At 42.9% G+C, this 24027-nt stretch overlaps 1 protein-coding gene across 1 annotated transcript; it reads right to left on the bottom strand.

Annotated features, from left to right (window-relative positions):
* Positions 1 to 1791: 1791 nt before the first annotated feature.
* On the bottom strand, positions 1792 to 16962 carry tmem63c (transmembrane protein 63C; the record flags this gene model as incomplete). The annotated part of the gene is made up of 22 exons (XM_080041967.1): positions 16741 to 16962; positions 14055 to 14134; positions 12756 to 12843; positions 11023 to 11060; positions 10100 to 10242; positions 9150 to 9201; positions 8903 to 9011; positions 8311 to 8384; positions 8066 to 8146; positions 7854 to 7974; positions 7531 to 7664; positions 7289 to 7415; positions 5685 to 5834; positions 5479 to 5585; positions 4747 to 4833; positions 4550 to 4615; positions 4266 to 4428; positions 4050 to 4155; positions 3008 to 3175; positions 2774 to 2886; positions 2613 to 2687; positions 1792 to 2028 (listed from the first exon to the last, which is right to left on the bottom strand). The coding sequence occupies exons 1-22, from the start codon at positions 16948 to 16950 to the stop codon at positions 1792 to 1794; spliced, it is 2529 nt and encodes an 842-aa protein (XP_079898093.1). The 5' UTR covers positions 16951 to 16962.
* Positions 16963 to 24027: the final 7065 nt, after the last annotated feature.

The following is a 24027-nucleotide window of genomic DNA, read 5'->3' as shown; positions in this document are numbered from 1 at the left end:
GAATCATGGCACATAAATATTTGACCAACACTAAACAATTAAACACGAATATGGTTACAACTTGTTATATGAACTGTATATTTCTTAAATCTTTTCCCAAAAAAATAATAAATATAATGGCTGTAGTAGAAACAAAGGGTGTAGTTACTTTCAGCATTTCACATAAGAAGTCAAATGAATAAAATGTTCTAGATTTTTCCATATTGTTGTCTTGCAATGAGGGAAAGTCGACTCCAGAATGTGCTTCTAATTTCCCCAAATCTTGTACGACGTTAAGAAATAGCTTGACAAAATTGGGTAGAAACTTCTTTGATTTCTTGTCCAGAGTTCGATGAGAGGATCGATTCCACAATAATCTGTCTGCTAAATATAAAGCTACTGCAGCAGACCACTGCCAATTAGCTCAGCTTAGCATTAAAACAGGAAATAGGGGGAAAGAGCTAGCCTGGTTCTGTCCAAAGGTTACAAAAGAGCCATTCCAACAAACAATGAAAAACACCTCTTAAGCTCAATCATTAACAGTAAAGGACTCTTTTCAGCTGTAGATTGATACATAAGTATTACAGCTCGTCAACTCAGGAGGCCTTAGTAGCAATCATTCATCTCACACAAGATGTCTTAACCTGGCACTGTTACGTTGTCCCGACTGGTGATAACAAGTCCCAGCCAAGAACTAATTCCGTTCCCGGCTCTGGGTTAGTTGTTTCCCTCCGTTTCTAGAATTTGTACTAAGCGAAGTGGCTGAAGGCTGGAGCTTCATATTTACTGTGCACGGATACAAGTGGTTTCAATCTTCTTCTCACCTTACTCCCAGCAAGAGAGCAAATTAGCATATGCAAAATGATGATAACCATAAAATCAACAAATAAAAATCAAGTTAGATCACATACCCAGTCAAAACCGCATAATAAGGGAATAATCTGATTGGGATGGGACAGCTCCGGGAATGCTCGAGTATTCTCCAGTGGCCCCTGTCCCCAATCCAAAGCACAATATCAATGACACCAAAAACATTGTAGCAAAAATAGCAAACCTCAAAATGTATAATAGTTACACAACAAGCTTCAGGTACAGTCAAGCTGCTTGTGCCTCCTTGGAGAGAGTGTACATATATTCCAGTACATCTCTGAGTTACATTCGGCCCTCCCGTCTGTCTGCTCTCTCACTGCAGATGGCTTCACAAGTCGCTGCCCTCACCCTCAGCCTCTCCCGAGCTCTGCCGCCGAGGAACCAGATATCACCCGGCCGTGCCCAGACTCCTCTGTCAGTCTGCCGGGGCAAGCCTGCTCACACCACCCACTATGTTGGGAACTTTCACCTTCACTCATGTCCAAGTGGCACAGCATGGACAGAGTATCTCTGATGGCAACCCAAAGGCATTTACACCCCAGTCTCTTTCCTGACTTTGTAGTGTTTCAACTTGAAAACAAAGCCATAGAATGAGATGGAATCTCTGTCATGGAGCATCCGATAGTTTGACTAAAACAATCTGTACATTAAAAGGTGGATGTATCATCTGTTGAGATTGATTTTAGTGACCATAAATAAACTGCTGTCTATACATTTTGAGTGATGTTTACGTGGATCCTGCTCACGTATTCTTATGCTTCTTTCATGCTTCGGGGTCCTCATCCGTTCTAACAAGACCAGTGAGAGTGGCAGGGTCTGAGGCAGCAAAAGTTGGAATCAGAGGGTCAGTGGCGAAAAACAAAACGCAGCATTGCAGCATTTAGCGATCTGTGTTCCCCATGCGAAGGACACATGGAATCAGCTTCGGGGGGGTATTTGGTGTTACTGGTAGCCCACAGGACTGTCCATGAGTGGGCTGGAGTAGTAGGTGTCTGCAGGTTCTTCTTGGAGCTCAGTCTCATGGGTCTGGACGTGGTCTTCTTCTTCACACTCATCTTCCTCTGCCTCGCCGTGGCTCGAACTCTGGGCGCTGGCCATGGCGCCGTAGCTGTGGTGGGCCGGGGAGGGCATGGGGGTCAAAGCCAGCTCCGGCTCCAGCAGCACAGAGGCCACAAACAGCTGTGGGAGAAAGATCAACATGTAATTTATGACATTGTCATGCTGTAAATCACTGCTATGGGACGCAAGTGTGGCTTTTGAATTTGGGTGTGTTTTCCCATTCTATGCTTGGAGACATAAATATCCACAATATGTATATGTGTATACTGTATGTATCATGATTATTTCATTGTACGCAGTAAGACCAACATAATATCTTTGCACCAAGAGAAGATCTTAGTATAAAGATTTTTTCTACCATTATCCCAAATATACGTTTGTAAGTGCGATTTCACATTCAGGTTTTTTTTGTTAATTGGGCATCTCCTGTGGTGTATTCTCTGACACCAATGCTCAGGTGCAACACAATTACAATCTTAGCACTTACAGTAAATGCATCAGCTTGGAAAACTCTTTAAACAACAATGACTAATGTAAGAAAAGGTAGGACAAATATGCCATAGGTAAAATGTTAAATGTGAAAATGACGTGATTTTCAACAAATTGATTAAAATGCGCAATAAATACCAGTGTGATCCCGTAAGGTATGTTTAAATGGTGTGTTGTCAAACTAATAGGGGGAGAAATACTAATAGATACTGTACACTAGAGGCAGTTGTGGAGGTGACAGTACTCCTGTCTGCGTCCGTGAATGTCCCCTCTGCCGGCTGATCTGACATCTGAAACAAAGAAAATGGAATCCGTTCATTCAGTATGAGAGCCTCTGCAGCTGAGCTTCATCTCAGTGAGGTATGGCGTAGCTGACCTGGTAGCTCGATGACTTGTCTGGCTGCTTCCTAAGGCACAAGCGGAAGAGGGAAAAGGCAATAGAGCAGAGCAGCGACACCAAGGTGAAGAGGGTGATGGGATGCACAGGACCTGTGAAAAGTAAGAGGGAGATTCGCAAAGAGATAACAATTTCACAGAGTTATAATGTGCACCTACCGTGCAATTAAAGACACCATGACAGGATAAAAATGGCTAAAGTGGTGAAAGGTACCTAATTTGAGCGTGGAGAAGAAGAGCAGCCAGAACATGCAGAAGATGGGAGCCACGGTAACATGGCTGATGGCCGCTCTGTGGATCTGCTGGTTAAGTTTGGTGGGAACGTATGCATAGTAGATGTTGTAGCGGTCAACCATATGCTTCAGGATGACATAGAGCAGACCTAGAGAGGGATAGTCACAACAACACACATTCACTGACTGAGGTTTAGAAAAACCATCACATTGGTCATAATTTCCAGGCTTAGATGAATCCCCATAAAATGAGTCGTGCTCTTTGGAAAATGGAGGGCAGTATTGATGAGTTAAGGCTTAGAGATAGACAGCGAACCATAGTATGGTCATTTTACAGCATAGTGATATATTATGTTTTGTTCTCTTCAACCTCCGAACATCCACCAAATCCTAAACGCAAGGCTGAACATACACTTAAATGGCTCAATGAATGCAGAGTTTTTTTTTTGCAATGATCGACATGAAATTGTGAAACTGTGAAATAGCTACAGTGTGACCTGATTTTCAAAATAATCATATATGTTTTTACTAATTCATCTGTGATCCTTCAGCATAGGCTAAATAAATGGGCATGTTGCTGGATTTTTTTCTCCAGAATGGCCAGTCCACCATCAGATCCAATCCTTTGTTTATTCCCCTCAATGAGATTATTTGCCTTGACATGTTTGGATGACTAAAATGCAAGAATCTGCAGAAACCAACACAGGTAACATGCTATTATGTACGAAAAGGGCCCGCTGGGACTGAGGATTTGACTGCAGAAGTAAATAGAAGCTCAGCGAGCTCCAGGCAGAGACAGGAGCGGAGTGGGCGTCTGGCTCGCAACTCGCTGCGTCTGGGTGTCTGGGACTGCAGCAGCAAATTCACACAGTCTACATTGGACTGGCAGGCAGCAGGAGAGTGAGGTCACAGTATGAGGAGAAGGCAACACATGCACAACACTAGACTGAGGGGGAAGGTGATGGGATAAAGACAGAAGGCGGGAGAAAAAAAGAAGGAAAAGGGTAGATGACTATTTCTCACCAAAGGGTGTAATAATGGGACATGTGATGCTGTAGGTCATGCTGACCGCAAAGATACACATGGTCCAGGCGTACTCCAGGCCAAACTGGAACTCATAGGCCTGACTCTGCAGACAAAAAAAACAACACAAGGTTTTTTTCAGATTTCAAAACAGAATGCGATATAATTTACCCGACAGGAAAACACTTGGATGAAAGCACAGAGGGCTGGGCTGACCCGTTTGACATGAATTCGCTCAGCCTGGGACTTGGCGAAGCACAGGCGGATGGCATAAACCGTCAGCGCTGGGATGCGGAGCAGCTCCATAGATGTGCCAATCAGACTGGATGTGATCACATAGTTTACAAAGAATGCACCGTTGTCAGGAAGGAACACACACCTGCGTCGGGAAAACAATAAAGGCCTTGTGTTGGGTTGCAAGGGAATTAAAAAACATTTTTGTGATTGTTTTTGAATGTTTTGATTTCAACAAAAAAAGGAATGTAGTGATGGAATCTTACTGGAATTTGACTTCCTTCTCATCCATGAAGTTGACATCGAAAAGCCATGTAAAGAACAGGTCCAAACTAGGACAAGAATAAAATATAAAAGGATGTAAAACAAGGAAAGAAAGCTGTGAACAAATCGCTTCAAAATATGTATGAAAGAAAATAGGTTATATGTTTGCTTTCAGTCTGTAGATTTACTGTTAGTGTACCTGGACAGACCAAGTGAAGGCAGGATGATGACCATGAAGACCAGCAGTAAGAAACACTTGTGCATCGTGACTTGGTTCTCACCGGACCTGAGACATTGAAAGAATAACAAATGGTTGTAGGGGCATCATTGTGCAATGCACAATTATTTACAAAACATATTGACACGGCTCTCCTTCAACATAATGAATGCATAATGTGTCATAAGGTAATGTAATGTAATGACTGTTGGGTTCATTAGCACACACTCGGCTTTTTCACTCCGCTAAACAGTTGATTTGCATGTGGCCCCCTTCGCACATCACGCCCGCACAACACGTTTGTGGGGGTGGTTATGTAAAGAAAAAAAACGGGTGCTCATAGGTGCTGCGCGAGGTTTGTCTCCGTATTATGCACAGTTGTTCTGCTCCTCCTCCCGCTAGTCACCATGTGCCGCACAGTGACTACATTATCCTCACATGGAGATCTCTATGACAACCTGCCCAGAATATCAGCGCAGGGGGAGAGTGACAGAGGGAAGGAGGGAGAGAGAGTGAGTAAAAAAAGAGCAACAGGGTGAAAGAGAAAAAAGAATAATTGAGATGAAAAAAGGAAAAGAAAAAGGAATGCTAAGGGTTTGAGAGAGGGAGCTACACATGAAGGGGGTTCCATGTTTGAAGGAGACAAGGGACAGACATTTATTTCCATTTCAGAGAGGAGTGGTGGCAAGTGGCGCATGGCTGGCTTGAGAGTACCTGGTCCAGTGGGACTCAAAGAAGGCCGAGTAGTAGACGACGAAGGGCAGGAGCACTGAAAAGGCCCACAACAGGAGGGTTGGGAAGAACTGGGTAATGACTGGGCTCTGGATTGGACAAGCAAGATAATGCATTAAAGAAACCAGAGAGGGGCTAAACATTTTTTTTTAAATGTAAACACGTCAACTCAAGTCTCAAACTCTGACCTGCAGACTCTCCACGGGCCTGGTCACGTTGAACTTGTCCATGGTGTTTACGATGATGGCTGGAGTGGTGAGAAAGAAGAGCAGCAGGAACAGGAGGATGTTGAGGAGGACGCAGCGCAGCCACCAGCGCGATCCGCACAATGACAGGTTCTCCCTGGTGACAAGGGGCAGAAATAACCTGCCATCAATTCACAGTCATCACAGGCAGGACGGACAAGATACATTTAACACACCGCTCTCCCCTGACACTCCTCATTGCTGTATGTATTGACATAAGCCCCGAAATAGCCCGGCTCGGTCGCCTCCCGTGAGCTTGTTTCCACTCTGCTGGAGCGCAGAGCAGGTTGGGGAACAGCACACACTTCAATGCTCAGATTTAATGAAGGAACTGAAGTACTAGTTAGTGCACAAAAACACACATACACATTCGCACACCCAAGCAAGCAGGCTGCAAAATAATTCGGCGTGAAGCACAAACAGCGAGTGTCTCTCGGGTTAATCTCCCATACATATGCATCGCTCATCGGTTACATAATCTCGCCGGGACGACCGCCGCATTTGCTTTCCGAGATAAGACCTATGCATCACACAGCTAACCCAATCATGGACAGAGAATGAGCTTTTAAATGATGTTTGACATCTGCAACACATCAGCACACAACAAAGGAGAGCACAGAACTCAACGTTAAAAAAGAAACCAAGATACTCAGTAGAAAACAAGTGAGATGCATCATTTGCATATTGTAAACCTCCTCTTGTCTGAAAAACCCGGAATCTTTGAGGTCCATCATGACAAGCTGAAGTTGCCTCGACAAGTATTATCAAAGCCCACAGAACTTTGGCTTAGAGTCTAGTCACGATCCACATGTTTCCACAGCTACCAAATATGTCAGAACAAATTACAGGGACATGTGTGTGAATGATGCATATGGCGTGTACAATTGGCTATTACGCTCAAAGGATGTGTCTGCCTTGGGTTTCCTCCCACAGTCCAAAGACATGCAGGTTGGGTTAATGAGCTGTTTGCACTGTCACCGTACCATGCTTCTCCTTCAAACAAAGAATTCTGGGATAATTACGGCTCCCTACAACAATGCATAGGAAAAGAGATGAATGGATGTGTCCATTTCTTTTAAAGGAGAAGTCAGTGATTCTGCTTGTTGTCAAAATCCCTTTTTTTCCAAAATCAGTGAATATCTCCTCACGATCCGCAACCTGTCCATACTGTGTATGCACTGAAAAAAGTGCACAGACACAGCCTAGGCTCTGTAAACGGGCATGTTGCTAGCTACGGTGGGTCCCCTTTGTTTACATACCAGTTTACAGAGCCTAGGATGTGTACTAAAACCAGATGTTTTTTCAGCACACACTGTACAGGCCGGTTGCAGATTATGAGGAAATATTCACTGATTTTGAAAAAAATATATTTTGAAAAAAAGCCTTCTCCAAAATCGCTGACTCTACCTTTAAGTGTGATGTTGTGGAAAAGTTTTACTTTGGGGGTGATCGAGGGGAGAAAAAAAGTATAAATGAGTATTGGGACAAAGATTATAGAGGCCTTAAAAACAAAATGAAACCTATGTGAGTTGTAGTGATGTCAATACTGACCAGATGATGTCATTGGGAGCAGGTGCGTAGCTGACCCCCCATTTGTGGGACTGCACCACCGTGGTGATGCTGGATTGCTGCGGTCTGCGACGGCAGCGAACAAAACCGTAGTCCTTCACAATGCTGGGGAGAAAGAAGAAGATGTTGTTGTTGTTGTTGATCCTGCTGTGATGGGGTTTTACATGATGACAGGCCCCCAACAGACATAGACCTCAGTGTCATGCTGTTGTTTACTCACACAGCAGTCATCCTGTCGTCACGGAAAGTCACAAAGGCAATGCCTAGCCTCTTCATGGAGATGCGGTTCTTCTCTGCATTGAACTCGTCCGTGCGCTTTTCCTCTAACTCGCTGTAGTACTGTTCTGCGTCCACCTGAAAAAAAAGTTAGGAGATAGTTATAGACTCTGAGAACAATCCCCAGATTTAGAGTGGCAATGTACTGTATGTTGTTGATGAATGTATCTATGTTTGGACTGCAGTGCCATCCAGTGGTAACTCCCTGTATGTGCTGCACCACTTAACAAGTCACCCACTAGTCCCAATTATGCTGATGAAAAGTACCTTTTCAAAGCCACAGATGTCGCAGCAGAATATCTGAGCGCAAGGGTGGGTCTTGATCATGATCTTCCCCTCTTTTTGGGCCTTTGTCGCAAAATACAGCCTGCCTTTCATCGCCTTGCGCCTGCAAAAGAACACACGGCATCTTCACATAACAGAGCCTCACACTGATCCTAAACTGCGTTGCTTGCTCCAGTCTGCAGCAGTAGGGGTACCTCTCTAAGTCCAGCCTCATCAGCTTCTGGACATCAAAGCAGAAACGGATATCGGTGACAGTACAGCTGGGGTAGGCCTCACTAGTGAATGGAGGAAAGGGATTTAATGACAATGACAGTGATGAGATTGTACATGTGTTTGAGATTTTAAAAAGGGTCAGGACTTCCTTGTTACATAAAAAAAACATGAGGAGAGGATTTAACCTGGACTTGAATATGAAAAAATAGAAAGAAAACAAGTGTACTGAAAGTGTTTGGTGATGAGTCCCGGGTCGGAGATCTCTCTCGGTATGGAGGTGATCATCAGTGTCCTGGCTACCTGCAACACACAGTTCAAACGCTGTGAGTAGTTTTAAGTTACAATGAACCGCAACAAATACCATACTTATACCATATCAAATTATGTCAGCCATCCATGTTGGTCCATCACTTCAGAAATATCTTTAACAGATACAAGGATACATTTGGCATTTGGTATCATTGTCCCCAGAGGATAAATCCCAAATTACGTTGGTGATCATCTGACTCTTCCTCTAGCACACACTTGTGTGTCAGAGCGAAATGTCTCTACAACTACTGAATGGATTGTCATGAAAGTTTGACCAACTTCATGCCCCTCTCATGATGATTTTAATGACTTGGGTGATTATTTGACACGGAACGCAACCATCAGGGCAAAAATGGATTTCCTCCAATATTTATGTTTGGCACTAATTAGCAAAAGTGTGCAAGCTAATATTCTAAACTACAGAAATTGAGCTTATAAGATGTATATTTTTTCAGGGGAGAAACAGCCAGGTGTCAGTGTTTAAACAGTATGATGTGATGGCGACGGACCTTCTCGTCCTCTCTGTACTCCAGCCGTATGGAGTGGTGAGCCATGCACAACAGCGTTATGATGAAGTAGACCAGAGCAAAGATGCTGTGGAGCCACAGCAAACTGTCCCTGTGAGGCAAACAAGATGAAAAAGAAAACACATGTTGAAATCGACACCATTATACTGTAGATGGTCCACTGTTGTTTCTGTAGCAGTTCTGCGCTGTTTCACAAGATTTGATGTCATTCGCAAAGTGTTGGACTCACTTTGCGCTAACATTGGCCAGAGTTGTTCTTCCAAAGTTTTCAGGACTGTCTCCTGTAGAGATAATGCGACATGACAGAGAGCGAGACATTTTAGGATTTTAAATGACTTAAAGGAAACCCCCTTCCTCTTTTGTCTGGCGGGTGAAGCAATGTCATTATTCAGAGAAAAACATTGTCTGTCCGAAGTTAATGAAATCCCTCTTCAACCCCATTACATGTCACAAACATTCAAACCTCACAGTCATGCCCAACTCTGCTGTTTTAATGTGGGCACCCTTTGTTTACTGTTGCCATGGCAGCCCCTCTATGGGTGTTGTTTTTTTAATGACCTGGGTGACACACTGGGCCATAAGATGACAGCCGGCAGCAATAAAGTTTTTTGTGGATAGCCCAGCTCCTTGTCGACCTCATCCTGTTATGGAACATCTTGCTCAACACTTCCTACAAAATAAGCACAGACATGCCAAAAAGGCATTTTTGCTGCAATGTAGCAGCTAATTTTCTGGGCCATCCCACCCTTGACACCTACATGCGTATGCTAAGGGGAAATGAAGCACCTTCTATTTCTATAATTCCACTTGGGCAAGCACTTGATGCATTGCCACTGGTTTGTTAGAAACTCCCATTAGATGTGTGGCTTTGTGTATGTAATCAGTAGTAGTTTTACTTCATGGTGCCGTTTTATTGGTAGTTTTAAGTTAGAATTACCCCTAGTTTTGATCTTATTTCATTTTATGCAAGATGCGTTTGGCTTTTACTTAAAAAAAACTCTGCCACAGATTGTTTCGAGCTAAGGTTCCACAGCATTAAACCAAGTGTGTGATTGTCTCTGTGTGGCCTGGCTTCTATCCCTGCGAGGTGCCCAAATGTGTGTCTCCTGAGGTTAAGGATATCCCTTGGGTTTTTCAAACAGGCGGCCAGCTAGAACCATCATGTAGGGCCCAAAATACCCAGGAGGTTGCCGGAAAAGTTGACTGGCAGGATAACGGCCAAAGACAGCAGGCAAACCACGGCCATTAGCAGGATGATGTGGCGCTGGAAGGACAGGTATGTGACGGCGTCGATGCCGCATTTGCTACGGATTTCTTCATCCCTGCAGAAAGACACAGAGAGAGTAAACTTTCCGGATATCTTAATCCAGTATGGAAAAGTTACTTGCAAACTCTCCATGCTACTTGACAAAAAAACTGAGATGCTGCAAATTGTTCATTAGTGGAATTTCCTCATGCATATAATAATAATAATATAATGTATTTCTATAGCGCTTTTCTTGACACTCACATAGAGCAATCTTAATCTAGCATGTACAGCAATCCTAGAACAAATGGGCTGACAGCTTCTACCAAATCATGAGTAAAACTGTGGCACCACTACATTGATGTCTGAAGCTGTGGTTACCAGGCCTGAGGTTCAGGAAACTCAGTCATAAAATAGAAGAAAAAAGAAAAAAAGAAAAGGAGGTGCACACCGGTCTCGTTGCGGCCCACACATTGTGAAACTAGCAGGGTGGGTTTTGCACTTTCCTAGGGATCCCAGGGTGAGCCACTGGCATGAGAGCTAAAAACAGAAGCAACCCAAACGCCACCATAATACTATGGAAACCATGGGTACCATGAAAATCGCCTTTTTTACAGGCCTAAATCTGTTGTGTGCAGTCATACTCGAGCAAGTGCAAACATTCAATGGAAAAACCAAGGCACCAGTGGTCACACGAGCCCAGACTCGTTTGTTTTTCCTGCTAAATGAGATATAACAACGAGACTTTACATTTGACGGTGACATCAGCTTTGAAGACAGTAGGCCAATAAAAGGATGGAAGCTAAGAAGAGAGAAGGGTGAGGATAATTATAAGACAACCTCTCCGTGTACTTACTTCATACGGCAAAGTGATGAGAGCCACGAGCAGAAGCCCTGAAGAGAGAGGAGAATCGTAAAGCCTCCAACGTATTCGTTATTAAAGATAATAAAAATGACATGTGCATGCAAGCGTGTGCACACATCGCATTTGGCTACTTGCATGCACCCACTATTTGCATATTAATGAGGTCTGCAAAGTGACACAGAGAAGGAGATTTAATAGGTCTAGCCTGAAGCAGTAACCACTTTACTGCATCCTCAGCTTTGTGTAGACACAGGGCGATGACTCCAGTCTGACTCTTTGTCCTACACAACGTTGTAAACATGTAGGGAGTGACATCAGCCTCTCACACAGGTGTCATGGAGTCACAGACAGTCCAGCTGAGTCATGATCCAAACTTTCTCCTTACAACTGTTGACGCGGTGCCATCTTAGAGAAGTGGACCTCATTATAAAAGTGCAGCATTTGTAGACATCAATATATAACTGACAAACGAACTGTGCAATTTGGTATAATTACTGTAATTAAACGAGAACATGATCAGGAAGACTGGCTAACATCAGGAGTATTGTTGATGATGGCGTTTCTAAAAAAAGAGAGAAATGTTTCTATATTTTCTAAGTGGGGAATTGTTAACCATAATTATACTGTTTTAGATTGAAGGAGCCCTGTGGAGTGTTTAACAATCAGTGGAGCTGTAGAGCAGTGTAAGGGTAAGCAGGTTGTTTTATTGTTTGTGTGTGTGTTCTACTAGCTACACACAAGCACGCATGCACAGGCATGGGGTGATGCCATTTCTATATCGCTGAGTTTTAGTTGCGGGACAACACTTTTACCGTTTTGTAGCGCCTCAAAGCCGCAACATGAGCATTTTGACACTGTACTTACTAAATTAAAGTGCAGTGTACTGCGGATTGTTCTTTTTGGCTTCAGTTGCTGTGCACAATACTGTTGTGTGTGTTACACTGGCTGGAAGTAATGAAAGCAATAGTGCAATATTCTTTGGCTAATCTCGCCCTGCGCCAGAGCTGAGGATTTACTTTCTTGTAGCACAGTTAGCTCTATTGTTTTTTTTTCATCATGTTCGCCATATGGCAATGTGGCAAATGTGGGATTTTTTTTACATTTGACAACTCTCAGTCCAATGTTGAATATCTTTTTATCTGCTGGTTTCCACATTTTTACTGCTGATAAGTCATGCACCAGTTAGCAGCAGACAAATAGCATATGGTGGATTTATCAGAACTTATTTGCATCAAACTATTACGAGTTGTGGATGGAAACTTGGTTGGATAGAGGGGAGCTTTGAGTGCTGTGAAACCAAAACAGTGAGCTAAAATAGGCTAAAAACGCTCCACATAGCTGAAAAGAACTGCAGAGTTTGGTGAAAATGGTAGTTTCAACTATGTCTGACCCCTTGTACAACACAAATAGTTATTTTATAATAATATATATAATTATTTATATATAATATATAATCTTACTGTTAATAAGAAACATATGAATCAGTGAAACTTTAAAGTAAGGCAACAAAAAAGGGCCACCATCAGAATGTTAATAATTCAAGTTACATTAAACTTGAATTACATGTTGTTGTTACAGCTTTAGGACATATAAAATGTGTTTTGTTGAGAGAAGCTTTGTGTAGCCTGTGTAACCATGTTCCCTTATGAGGAAATCCACAGGATGCTTTTAATAGATCTGAAAATGCTATGCTTGGTGCATTCAGGAACTGATGAAAAACTCACCATGTCCTTGGTCTCAGAGTCGGATGGGCTGGACTCTGACGGAGACTTCTCTTTCTCACTCGGCTCTCCATAAAACAGGGATGTCAGACTGAATCAGGAAGATACACGAAGAAACGGCAAGAGCAATCATCTTATTGATCGTGGCCTGACACAATCTTATCAATACAGCCAATAGTTAGGTCAGAAGGGCTGGAGGAAAACCATAACACGATAATGTAACTGCTGCAGTCAGCCCCACAGCACCTGTCTGAAATTAACCCCAGTGTGTGTGTGAAAATAAATCGCAGCCACTATGGTTCAATCTAATAAAGCCAATGTGATGACAGGGTTTGTGGATATTTCTCTGTGGGCCGTACCACTGACAGCTCAACAGCATGACAAATTAAGCAGTATAATTGAATTAGAAGGAGTGGGGAACCGCTTGGAAAAACACACAGATGTTGCTAGCCCTTGGGTGCTATGAAGCCACAGCCGGTCAGGCAGAACTAATCAGGCCCACAATCCCCTGAGGAGACTCAGGTCAAGCAGAGAAAAGGCTGCTGCAGACTAATGCCAACCACTGCTTGGACCTTGACTCATTTTGTAACCTTAAAGGTATCTGAATATTGGTGGAAACAACTTTTTATAAAAATCTTATATTTGTGACCTGTTTAAAAGATTCAGCTCTCTACTGGGATCCAATAGACTTGCCACAGACAGTGTAAACAAGTTGGAAAGTACAGAGACTGAGAGTGGCCTACTGAGATATTGTTTGTTTCTATATCTTTAAGGGATTTGTTGACAATAAGAAAAATATAGAACAACACCAGACGCCTAGCCTTGTCCTTTTAAGATATCTGATTTTTATGTGTTTATATTGCTTTAAACGGAACATGTTATGTTAATGGACTGTTGATCAGAGAAAACAAGACATTGAAAGATGTCGCTTTGGAAAATTGGGATTGCATTTTTTTCATTTTTCATTTTAAATGAACAACTTGAAATAATTCCTAGTTGCAGTGTTGATTCTAAAAGAATGAGAAGACCAACCCATCCACACCACTCTGGGTTTACATTCACTGCAGTGTGTACTGATATGTCTGGCCTGGCACTTTTTTTTCCACTGCTAACATAAAATGCACTAATAAATTGCAGCTGTTGCAGTTACAACTTCAGTACCAACAGAGGGAGCTCCGAGCTTGAGGATCTGCAGCCCTCATGAGCGGTTCCACTCAGAATTATTTCTCCATTTTAAAGCGTGGCTTCTCTCACCCAGCAGCAGAGGTGTATCAGACGTTTTAGTGAGAGTGATGGATTCACCTGTCATTCTCCATCAGCAGAGCCAGGCGGCCATAGTCCCATGCAGCCTTCCTCAGACATGAGAAGATAAGCAAGAGGAACTGTAACACAGAACAAGAGAATCTGATAAACATCACCAAACACACACCCTCGCAATCTGCCGTTATATTATCCAAAACCTTCACAGGCCAGTCTCTGTGTTTTACACAATAATGGGTTCAAAATGCACCAGCGATACTGAGCCATCTTCTCATACAGAGTAGGCTAGTACGTGGTTGTCTTGGAAACTACCAGAGGCAGGTCAGCGTGCACACGCAAACACATGCCGTGCGCTAATGACGAATGAGTGTGGTGGTCAATGCTTGAGACGTTATCAGAGAAGACTCCATTCTGCCACAAGAGAGCTGAACTGTAACATCACAATGACATATAGTTCACAACAATAGTGGAACAACCCTGGCTTGATTACTAAGAGCATGACTGGTGATGGATGAACGCTCACAAATGCAAATAGAGCAAAAGTGCTAATGGATGATTTGATTCTGATTACCTCATTAAATTATTTACCCATTTGGGTATAGACAACTTTTGGTTAAGTGGGCAGACATTATAGCCTCGCTAAAAATAAGAAAAGCTCCCATTAATGTTGAATGATTATTTTTTTAATTATATTTTAATATTTTAGTGTATTGACAATCAGGTCATCCTTAATTGAAGCTTGTAGGTGGGTAATGAGCGTGCGTTCACATTAGCAGTCCTTCTTTAAATATAAAATAAGAATCTGTCTGTTTTTCATTTAGTCTTGACGCATGTGGGCAGGCTCTCCTTGAGTATCCACTGATGATTTATTCCGTATGATGACGGGATACTCCCATCACCTGGGGGGGGGGGGGGGGGTGGGGGGAAGCGTGCATTGACTCATGCTTCTCATTAAGGGACAGCACTCAACCCTTAGTGTTGTCTTGACAACTGAGCAGCAATAGACTAAGCAAATTACAACACAGAAGATGGCAGATTGAGAGTGATATCAGTGCAGAGAGAAAGTCTGACTGGGCCTGACACCAGAGATGAGGAAGTTGACAAGGAGAACTGGAAGCTATTATCATCCAGAGACAGGAGGAAAAATAGATTTGTAAACAGTCTAAAACATACTTGATTTTTATTATGTGAAAGGAAAATTAAAACATGATGATTTAATGCAGTTTGATGTTTATGATTTGCATTTTATCATAATGCATTATTTTGAGATCCCAAAGCTCCCCGAAAAGGAAGAGCCACATTAAAAAAATGTTTGCAAGGAGGATTACTTTGGGGGTTGGGTAAGTTTTAATGACTCTTTCCCTGATAGAATAACAAATTAAAGTTCTTGGCTCAGCAGAGGAATATGAAAATGAACATACTGTATTACATAAATAACATAAATAACTCGTCTTTGGACTGTCAGAGGAATACCAGACTATTTTTAATGTAACATCCAATTTTATATTGATGGGGAAACTGAGTGGGCACTGTACACGGCATCTGCAAAACAAATTGTGAAATATGTCATCATGTATCTTAGCGCATCATGATTAAAGATAGTCTCCAGTGGTAACAACAGTATCCTAAGAACATAATTCTGACATAATAACTTGAATCTTTTCCTAAAAGATTTTAAACGCCATGCCTCCTGCTTGGCCTGCAGACTCTTTGTATAAATCTAATCTCCAACTCCAAGGGTTCTTTTCCTATATTTTAGCCGACTCCTCCAGACACAGAGAACATTATACAACAGATAAATGTCTCAGGCTGAGTAGCTGTCCGAATGAAGAGTAAACTGACCAGATGTCTGAAACATCTGAAAACGAAAAAAAAATAGAATAATCAAACCTGCCTTTTTTATTTGGAAAAACCGCCACGTTGCAAGTCGTTACGAGGCAAATCTTTGGTCTGAACTGGGCATTAGATGAACTATTAGTAGGCTATCAAAGTATATAATATCTACAGCTTTTACCTCCAACTTCAACTGATATAATATAATATACTGTAAACACTTGACACTGACCCTGCGTCATAAAAATCGAGGCTGTGTTTGCTGTTATGATTACCACTACATTTAAGAGCATGGTATTGAGTGTTGGATAGGTGTTCGAGGTCAGTGTGAGATCCTCCCCATGCATAAGAACAAAAGGCTGCTGTTTTACTTTCTCATCAGCATTGAGAGCAGAGAGAAGTGCTTGAGACAGGATGAGAAACGGCATTATTTACAGATACAGCCCTCTGACCATGTATCACCTCTCGTTGTCTCTTTGCATCAGGGCTCTTCATAATATCTCAACAGGGTGTTGGCAGCTCTGGATATATTCAGAAACCTTGTTGTCAAGGCCCACTAAGCTGCAGAACAAGCTTCCTGTTTAAGATAACCAATGTGCTTCTAGCAACAGCTGAAAGCGATTAAGCCGATTACTTGATTTGCAGATAAACAGATATAAATTGGCAATTATTTGTTTAAGTGATTAAGTTAGTTGCAACTCTTGTTCTAACCTTACCCTATTGGCAATTTCATTGGTTATTTTCGAAAACGAGAATATAGGAAAATCGCAGCACAAACTAAGCAAATTGACGATGGCTTTTCTGGAGTTTATTGTGACCTTGAGTATTATTGGGTGTGTATTTTTGTATGTATGTATGTATGGATGTGTGTGTGTGTGTGTGTGTGTGTGTGTACCATCCAGAGCACCACATTGATGGCGAGCACCGTGGGCACCCCTCCAAACGGCAGCCCCTGGAGGACGCTGCTGCGGGAGTGTGAGCGGTAGCATCTCTCCGCTGTGCTGTTTTCCTCCCCGAACGAGTCCAGGAAGCTCAGAACATCCAGCTCCAAAGCTCTCCCCTCCACAGGGGGCGCTCTCATCACAAACAGCTCAGAGTGCGCCATCAGCACTGGACCATACCTGAAGAAAATACCTGGGAAATAGAGGCAGAGACCTTTAGCCAAGATTGGTCAACTGTTGGACAACCTTTGAAGCTCTCTCATGCCAGCAGTGCACTCTGGCTTTACACACACTGATTCTTCATAGTGTAATCACATTGGGTTCACTGACAATTCAAATCATCTATGTAATAATCCAATGATTAAAATAAAAATTATACTTTTGCTCAAACCTACACAACACTGCCACTGTGACTACAGGAGACAATGCTGAATAATAACCATTAAAAGTTAGCCAACGTATGCCTACTGTTGAGCTTTGAGCTAAGTGCCAAGCTACTTAAGCAGCACAAGATAATAGTTGTCATAAAGATGGCAAACTGAATCTGCGTTTTACAATAATATCATCTGAAGTTTTTTTTTAACATAACTTAGTCTCACTTTAAAGTTGGATTCTTTCATGTGATGCCATTTGTTGCCACCCACCCTACACTAGCTTTTATTCAATAGACTAGGCATTATTATGTTTGAGCACTTTAAAAAGGAGACAGTGAGGAAGTGTTATAAGCATTGCAATTTGGATTTAATGCTATTTTGTTTCAACAACTGTTTTGTTTCTCAATGTCCAACACTCACTCTTAAGTGCAGTCATCAAAGCCTTTACAAGGATGAGTCTAATGACCATCAGGGTCCATTAGCAGCCATTGATCTGTCTGTTTCTTTATCTGACAAGTGGAAGTGGACACATCACTTGAAAGGGACAAACTGATTAGACTAGACAGATATACTGGCTTTTTAAAAAGGCCGTAATATGTAATAGAAAGATGTCAACAAGCCCATTTAGCTAAAGTTGTCAAGAGCATATTTCTGCTGTGAGAATGAAAAGACTCAGTCAACAGCACATGAGCAAAAGCTTAGAATGTGTATTCCACTTTGATTGTGAACAGTTTGTTGAGGATGGGTAGTGATTGCCACTTTCTGTGCATTTCCTTCTGCCTCAAATCACACACACAGGATATGGTCATTCACACCGCCATGACCACAGAATTGATGCCCGAAACCATCTTTCCTCCCGCAGTCCTGACTGCCAGCTGCTCAGCTTGTGTACACACTCCTCACTGAGTAAACAGTCTGAGGAAATGGGGCAGCGGCAGAAACTGTGAAATCCACCTGGATAAAAAGACATCAATCATTGGATTTCATGGGAAAAGTGAGCTGTTGTGATTGTGGAAAACACGGCGTGCTCTGTAGTAAACAACAGCAGCAGGCTGAATGGCCTGCATCAACTGCATCACAGCCCTCTCTGCTGTCCAACTCTCACAAGAGCTTTGGGGTTAAACAAGATTGGAAACAACAAGTGAGGAAGCTTTAAGGCCTCCAAACTGGCACACACTACTGAACCCAAGCTTGGTGTGATTTATAACTGAACCGATAATGTCACTTCCTCAGAATCCCCATCCCTGTTGTGTGAAGCATTTACCAAAAGGCGCTTAAAGTGCAACAGAAGCCACAGCAGGATGTCTATAGTGTAGGAGGTGAGCTGATCAATGGCAGTGTTGCTAGACTGCCGTACATCACACTGTCAGAGAGGTCTGACTGAGGATCTTGAAAAAACACCATACGGTAATCTAAGCTTTTTCAGTAGTACTCTTTCTTACTTCCTGTTGAGGAACTATATAGCTTGCAGTCAATATTCAGATACCGTCAGACTCAGAGCATCTGGGCCTTCCCGTGGAGAAGAAGACTGAGCAGGATACTCCCCGAGGAGGGATCAAAATGCAAATCCATAACGTACACACACACACACACACACACACACACACACACACACACACACACACACACACACACACACACACACACACACACACACACACACACACACACACACACACACACACACACACACACACACACACACACACACACACACACACACACACACACACACACACACACACACACACACACACACACACACACACACACACACACACACACACACACACACACACACACACACACACACACACACACACACACACACACACACACACACACACACACACACACAGTCGCCAGAGCTGTGCTTCCACAGAAGCCGATGTATCATTCATTCCATACACTTTTCTGTCTCTGCCAGCAATGAATTAAGCCATTGATATGCACAGAGGGATACTTTTAAAGCTAACAATGGATTAATAACCACGCAGGCTCACAGTTCCTTGAGAGATGCTTGTCATTTTGGAAAATACATTTTTTATATTTTAAAGTTGTCTTATCAATGGAACAATAATTCAACCAAAGCATCCAGACTAAGACTCAATATATACTGTACTTGAAGGTAAAAAGCATTGCATGTGATTAAACCTGGCTTGAGATACTGTTGCCGCATAATTGCTTAGAAGGGAGAGCTACATTATGAAAGCCTTTCTACTGTTATATTCCTGAAATAAACCAATGATGGGAGCAAATAAACTGAATAGAAAACTTTACGATCTGTGACATATACAGCAACAGCAGCCACATTGAAAAAGAATGACGCTGCCTCACTGTGGAAGACAGTGGGCAAATATAGCTGGCTGTAAACTGGATGCATGCTACTGGAACTGGAAGCCGTAACCAAGTTTGACATGCAGAAGATTAAACACTAACAGACCTTCATCGGCTCATTGAGCTGTTTGTCTTCTTCCTGCATCGAGTGGTTCACTTTGAACGCTGTCTGATGCTGACAGTGAAACTCTCCCTCTTTCCACCTCCAGAACAGAGTAGGATGTTGGAGGCTGCAGGCTGCAGGCTGCAGACTACAGCGTGGTTTCACACAACATTTGGACAAATGTCACAGCTTAACTACAAGCCTCGCTGGATACTCTCTTTCCCTCTCACCCCTTATACACCAGCAACACTCAAACATGCGCTTAGTTATACCAATGTTTCCATTTCCTCTCCTACTCTGCAAGTCTTTCTAATAATTTCCCTCTGCTCATCTCAATCCTCCTTCATCCCTGAATCAGGCTGCAGAGCCATCGCAGCACATCACAAACTGTTGTTTGGCTGCTGGGTAAAGCAGCGTTTGATCCTCCCACTGGCAACATGTGTGAAATACTCTCCTCTTTGCTCAGTTAGGACTGTTCTGATCACATATTGTGTTGTAGGCAATGCAGGAGCTGTAAATTAACTATAGCTGAGTTTCAGTCAGAGGCAATGGCAAGCTGCAAAGAGGAAAAAGCCAACTCAGGACAGCTAATCAGCTCATTGCACCAGAAAGAAAATGCTGAGTTATCTCTCTTTCTCTGTGTGTGTATGTGTTGAAGAGAGAGAGAGAGAGAGAGAGAGAGAGTGAGAGAGAGAGAGAGAGAGAGAGAGAGACAGAGAGAGAGACAGAGAGAGAGAGAGAGAGAGAGAGAGAGACAGAGAGCGAGAGAGAGAGGACATCCCTGAGGCGATACAGACAAAACAATTTAAATGTAAGTCAGAAGATCGATAACTTGTTATAAACCCTGATAGCTGCACCACCGATTGTTTGAAAAGACCCATTTTGTCCCACAATCCACCCAATTGTTAGTTAAACCATGCAACTACAAGACAAAAATAGCTGGTGTTGCTAAAGGCAACACTACAAGGTTTGCCAAAATCAGTATGGTTCTTCTTTTTGTGCACATAATGTCTAAATAATCAAAACAATCCATCTAATAGTTGTTGGGAATGGGATATTTCAGTATAGACCAAAGTGGTGGACTGACTGCGATACCCTGCATTGAGCTATCCTGCTAGCACGGCTAAAGACTGGGGAGATAAGAAGGGGTGGTGTGCAACAAAGTAGCCTGCAAAGATTTAAACCATACACATTGGCATCCATTACTCACTTTTACTATCCTTTACATCACTTTGCAAATTCCTTTAACAACTGAATCTATTTTATCATATTAAAAAAACATGACACGAAACATCTATGTCTAAACATGTTTTAAAGAGGTTGGACTCCCAGATGCACCCTAGCCTCATCAACAACATAAACCATTTGGTGGACAGCCCCGTAAGAGCATCCCCACCCACCGTCAAGCACTCAGTCGGATCAAAGATGCACCACCTGACTGAGGGAATGAGAGAGAGATGGCCCTGTTTAGCCAGAGAATTGAACCATAAATCATGTGTGTTGACTTCCAAACCTCTGCGCCTTATCAACTGCCAGTTACTGTAAGATAAAAGACGACCCCCAAGGACAACTCGCAATCACCATAAATAAAGGAATAATGGCTTCGGAGCTGTTGTTTCTATTCCCGACTGCTCCGGCTGCAGCCTTGTTAAACATGCACTTTTCCCCTGCCACTCTTCTGTTTGTGTTGGCAAAGACTGTTCTCACTGCTCAACACAGCCGTACCTGCATGGAAGGGAAAGCTCTGACAGTTCCCCCTGTCAATGACTTCATCTCCAAGGCCCAGAGCTGGTGGAATATGCATGAGCTTTTAGAGTCGTGCTTTGCATGTGCATGATAATCCAGAACTGCGACCCTGATTATGCAAATCCCAGTGTTTAAAAGGTAATCTGTTAAAACAATCCCTCTCTAATGAACTGTTAACAAGGCAGTACAACTCCAGTGACATGAGATGAGAGATTCTGAAAGCTGGTCTTTAATAGTGCCTTTCTCTTGCAGTATGGCATGACTTTATACACATGCATCTAGCAGATATGGAGAAACATTAGCATTCATTTGAATTCTCCTCTCTGGCCACCTTATGAATGCAATTGCGATAATCACTCTTGTTTAAGCTCTGTTTTAATCTCTCGCCCCACGTATCTGACACTTTAGATTGCTAGATGTTCCATTATATTCCCAGGTGGTTTGCTAACTTTATCAGTGTGCAGTTAGATGCTGCATCTGCAGGTAGTGTACAGTTGGTTTTTATGGTTATTTTTGCTGAAAAATAGTTTCTTGGCGTGAAGACTATCCAATAATTGCGTTTTCTCTGACCAATGCACGTGCAGTCACAGCACAGATGATTTGGCCTCTCTGGAGCTCTGTTGGTCGCCTCATGTGGTCTGAAAATCCCCACATCAAACCCCTCTGAATAAAAAAACTTTTTTTATGCCAATGGACCTTTATGGCAGCATTTGTAATTGTGAGTATGATACTTAACAGAAGAAGTCTGTTGGGCATGGGCAGTTCATATGATTTTGTATACCCCCTGCTGTTTTTCATCAACACATCAAGGAGCATTTCTGGCTCCTCCATTTCCTGCAGGTCACAGCTAAGCCCTCCAATAATCCACATGGGCCAGCGGCTTAGGAGTGTTTTAATAATACAGTATCTTATCAAAGCAGAGCACAATTACAACCGTAGCGTGCGTTCACCACGCATTTGAGAAATCACATGAGAAGTGTAATGAGGCTTATCCAGCTCATCATTAATGTGTCTTGTTACCTGAACATTACGCCTACATGACGTCATTATTCAACATTTCATTCTAACTCCCTGACCATTACTGCTTGAAACAGTGTTTGCTCCTCTGGTGCAAGAGCATGAGTAAGGTCTGCCAGCAGATGATGTGAGGCTGTATTAGGCCCGTCTCCAATTCATCTCAAAGATGGGGTCACATCAAAGTGGCAAATCAATTTCTTTATGGACCTGGCTCTTTGTGCACTGCAGCACTGTCACACTGACACAGGAAAGGGCCATTCCCAAACTGTTGCCAAAAATTGGAAGCAACCTATCGTCTCAAAATGTTTGTGTAACCTTTAGCATCAACATTTTCTTTCACTAAATTGGAACTGGGGCAAACCATGACATCAGCCCTAGCTTCAGGACAGAAGCATCCACATACCTTTTACCATATAGTGTATTGTCTCTGTTAGTTTGTCAGGATATTGTTCTGGGGATGACATGTGTGAGTGCATCTTATTTTCAACTCAATGGCAGCTACGGGCCACTGCTGTGATGGTTTTAGTTGGAGGGTGGTGTTGGTGGGTGTGGAAGGGCTCATCAGACACTGCCTGAAGGGGGGAGGGAGGGGGGGGGGGGAAGAGGCTGGAGGTTTGAGCACAAGCTGCTCACCACCTGCTCAGTGGAGGAGGGAGACAGGGAGGGGATTTTACTCTTCTCTAACCTCACTCTCTCTCTCTGTCACACAAACACAGTTCATTGAGGTGTGTCTGCTCCGGGCACACAGTTAATGCAGCGACCCACACCCGGCCTCTTTCTGAAGGCAGATTGAGCCATAGCACAACTGGAGCGTTGACTGCACACACAGGCCCTGATCATCAACAAACCAAACACCTCTTCCTGTTGGGGCTGCACATGCTCAGTAGGACCCCAGGGGAGCGTCTGCCCTGCTGCTGCTGTTACTGTGGACTGGCCCATTCCTCATTAGACTCTATCTGGCTGCATCAGTGAAGGCTTCAGTATAACACTATGTATAATACTATGGTATAACATAACATGGTTGCTGGATGACAGTGAAACCTGCCCAATCTGTGCTTTCTATCTCTGCGTACCCTTTAAGCTTCTGGAAGATTCCACCCACAGCATTTCACACAGTAAAAAAAAGAAAACCTTGCTGGAGGAGCTGGATCTAAAAATGGGCCTGTGAGAAAACCTCACTGTGTCCAAATTGTACCTTCACCCATGCATCTTATAGAAAGAAAAAAAGCAAACAATACTCATCATAACAGAAATCTGCACCCTTTGTGAGCATTTAAAATCTAATTTAAAAAGGGACATACAATCAAAACCTAGTCTAAAACAGCAGGGAGCCCTGTCTCCACCCAAGACATCAAAAGAACCAAGCCAAAGCCTATGGTACGTAGCTGCTGTGTGTAGATGGCAGGTGGAATAGAAATGGAGGTTAATCATGGTAACCATGGTTTGGGGGAGATGAGTCACAGAAATACATATCACACGAGGTGCAACCTTGAATGTATTGCAAGTGCATGTACCTGCACCACCAATCATCATCATCTCCATCACTACCAGAAAGGGCATAGGAGGGAGGGCACAGGGAGATTTCTGCTTGGCGCTACATCGTAGTAGAGTGCAATCTATTAAAGGCATGTTCATCTCAGATTCTCAGTCAAGTGTGGAGCTAA

This window comes from Ammodytes marinus (genome assembly GCF_949987685.1).
Source record: "Ammodytes marinus genome assembly, chromosome: 15".
Lineage (NCBI taxonomy): Eukaryota > Metazoa > Chordata > Actinopteri > Uranoscopiformes > Ammodytidae > Ammodytes > Ammodytes marinus.
Note: the sequence above shows the minus strand (reverse complement) of the source record. Positions and strands in the feature narration are given on the sequence as shown.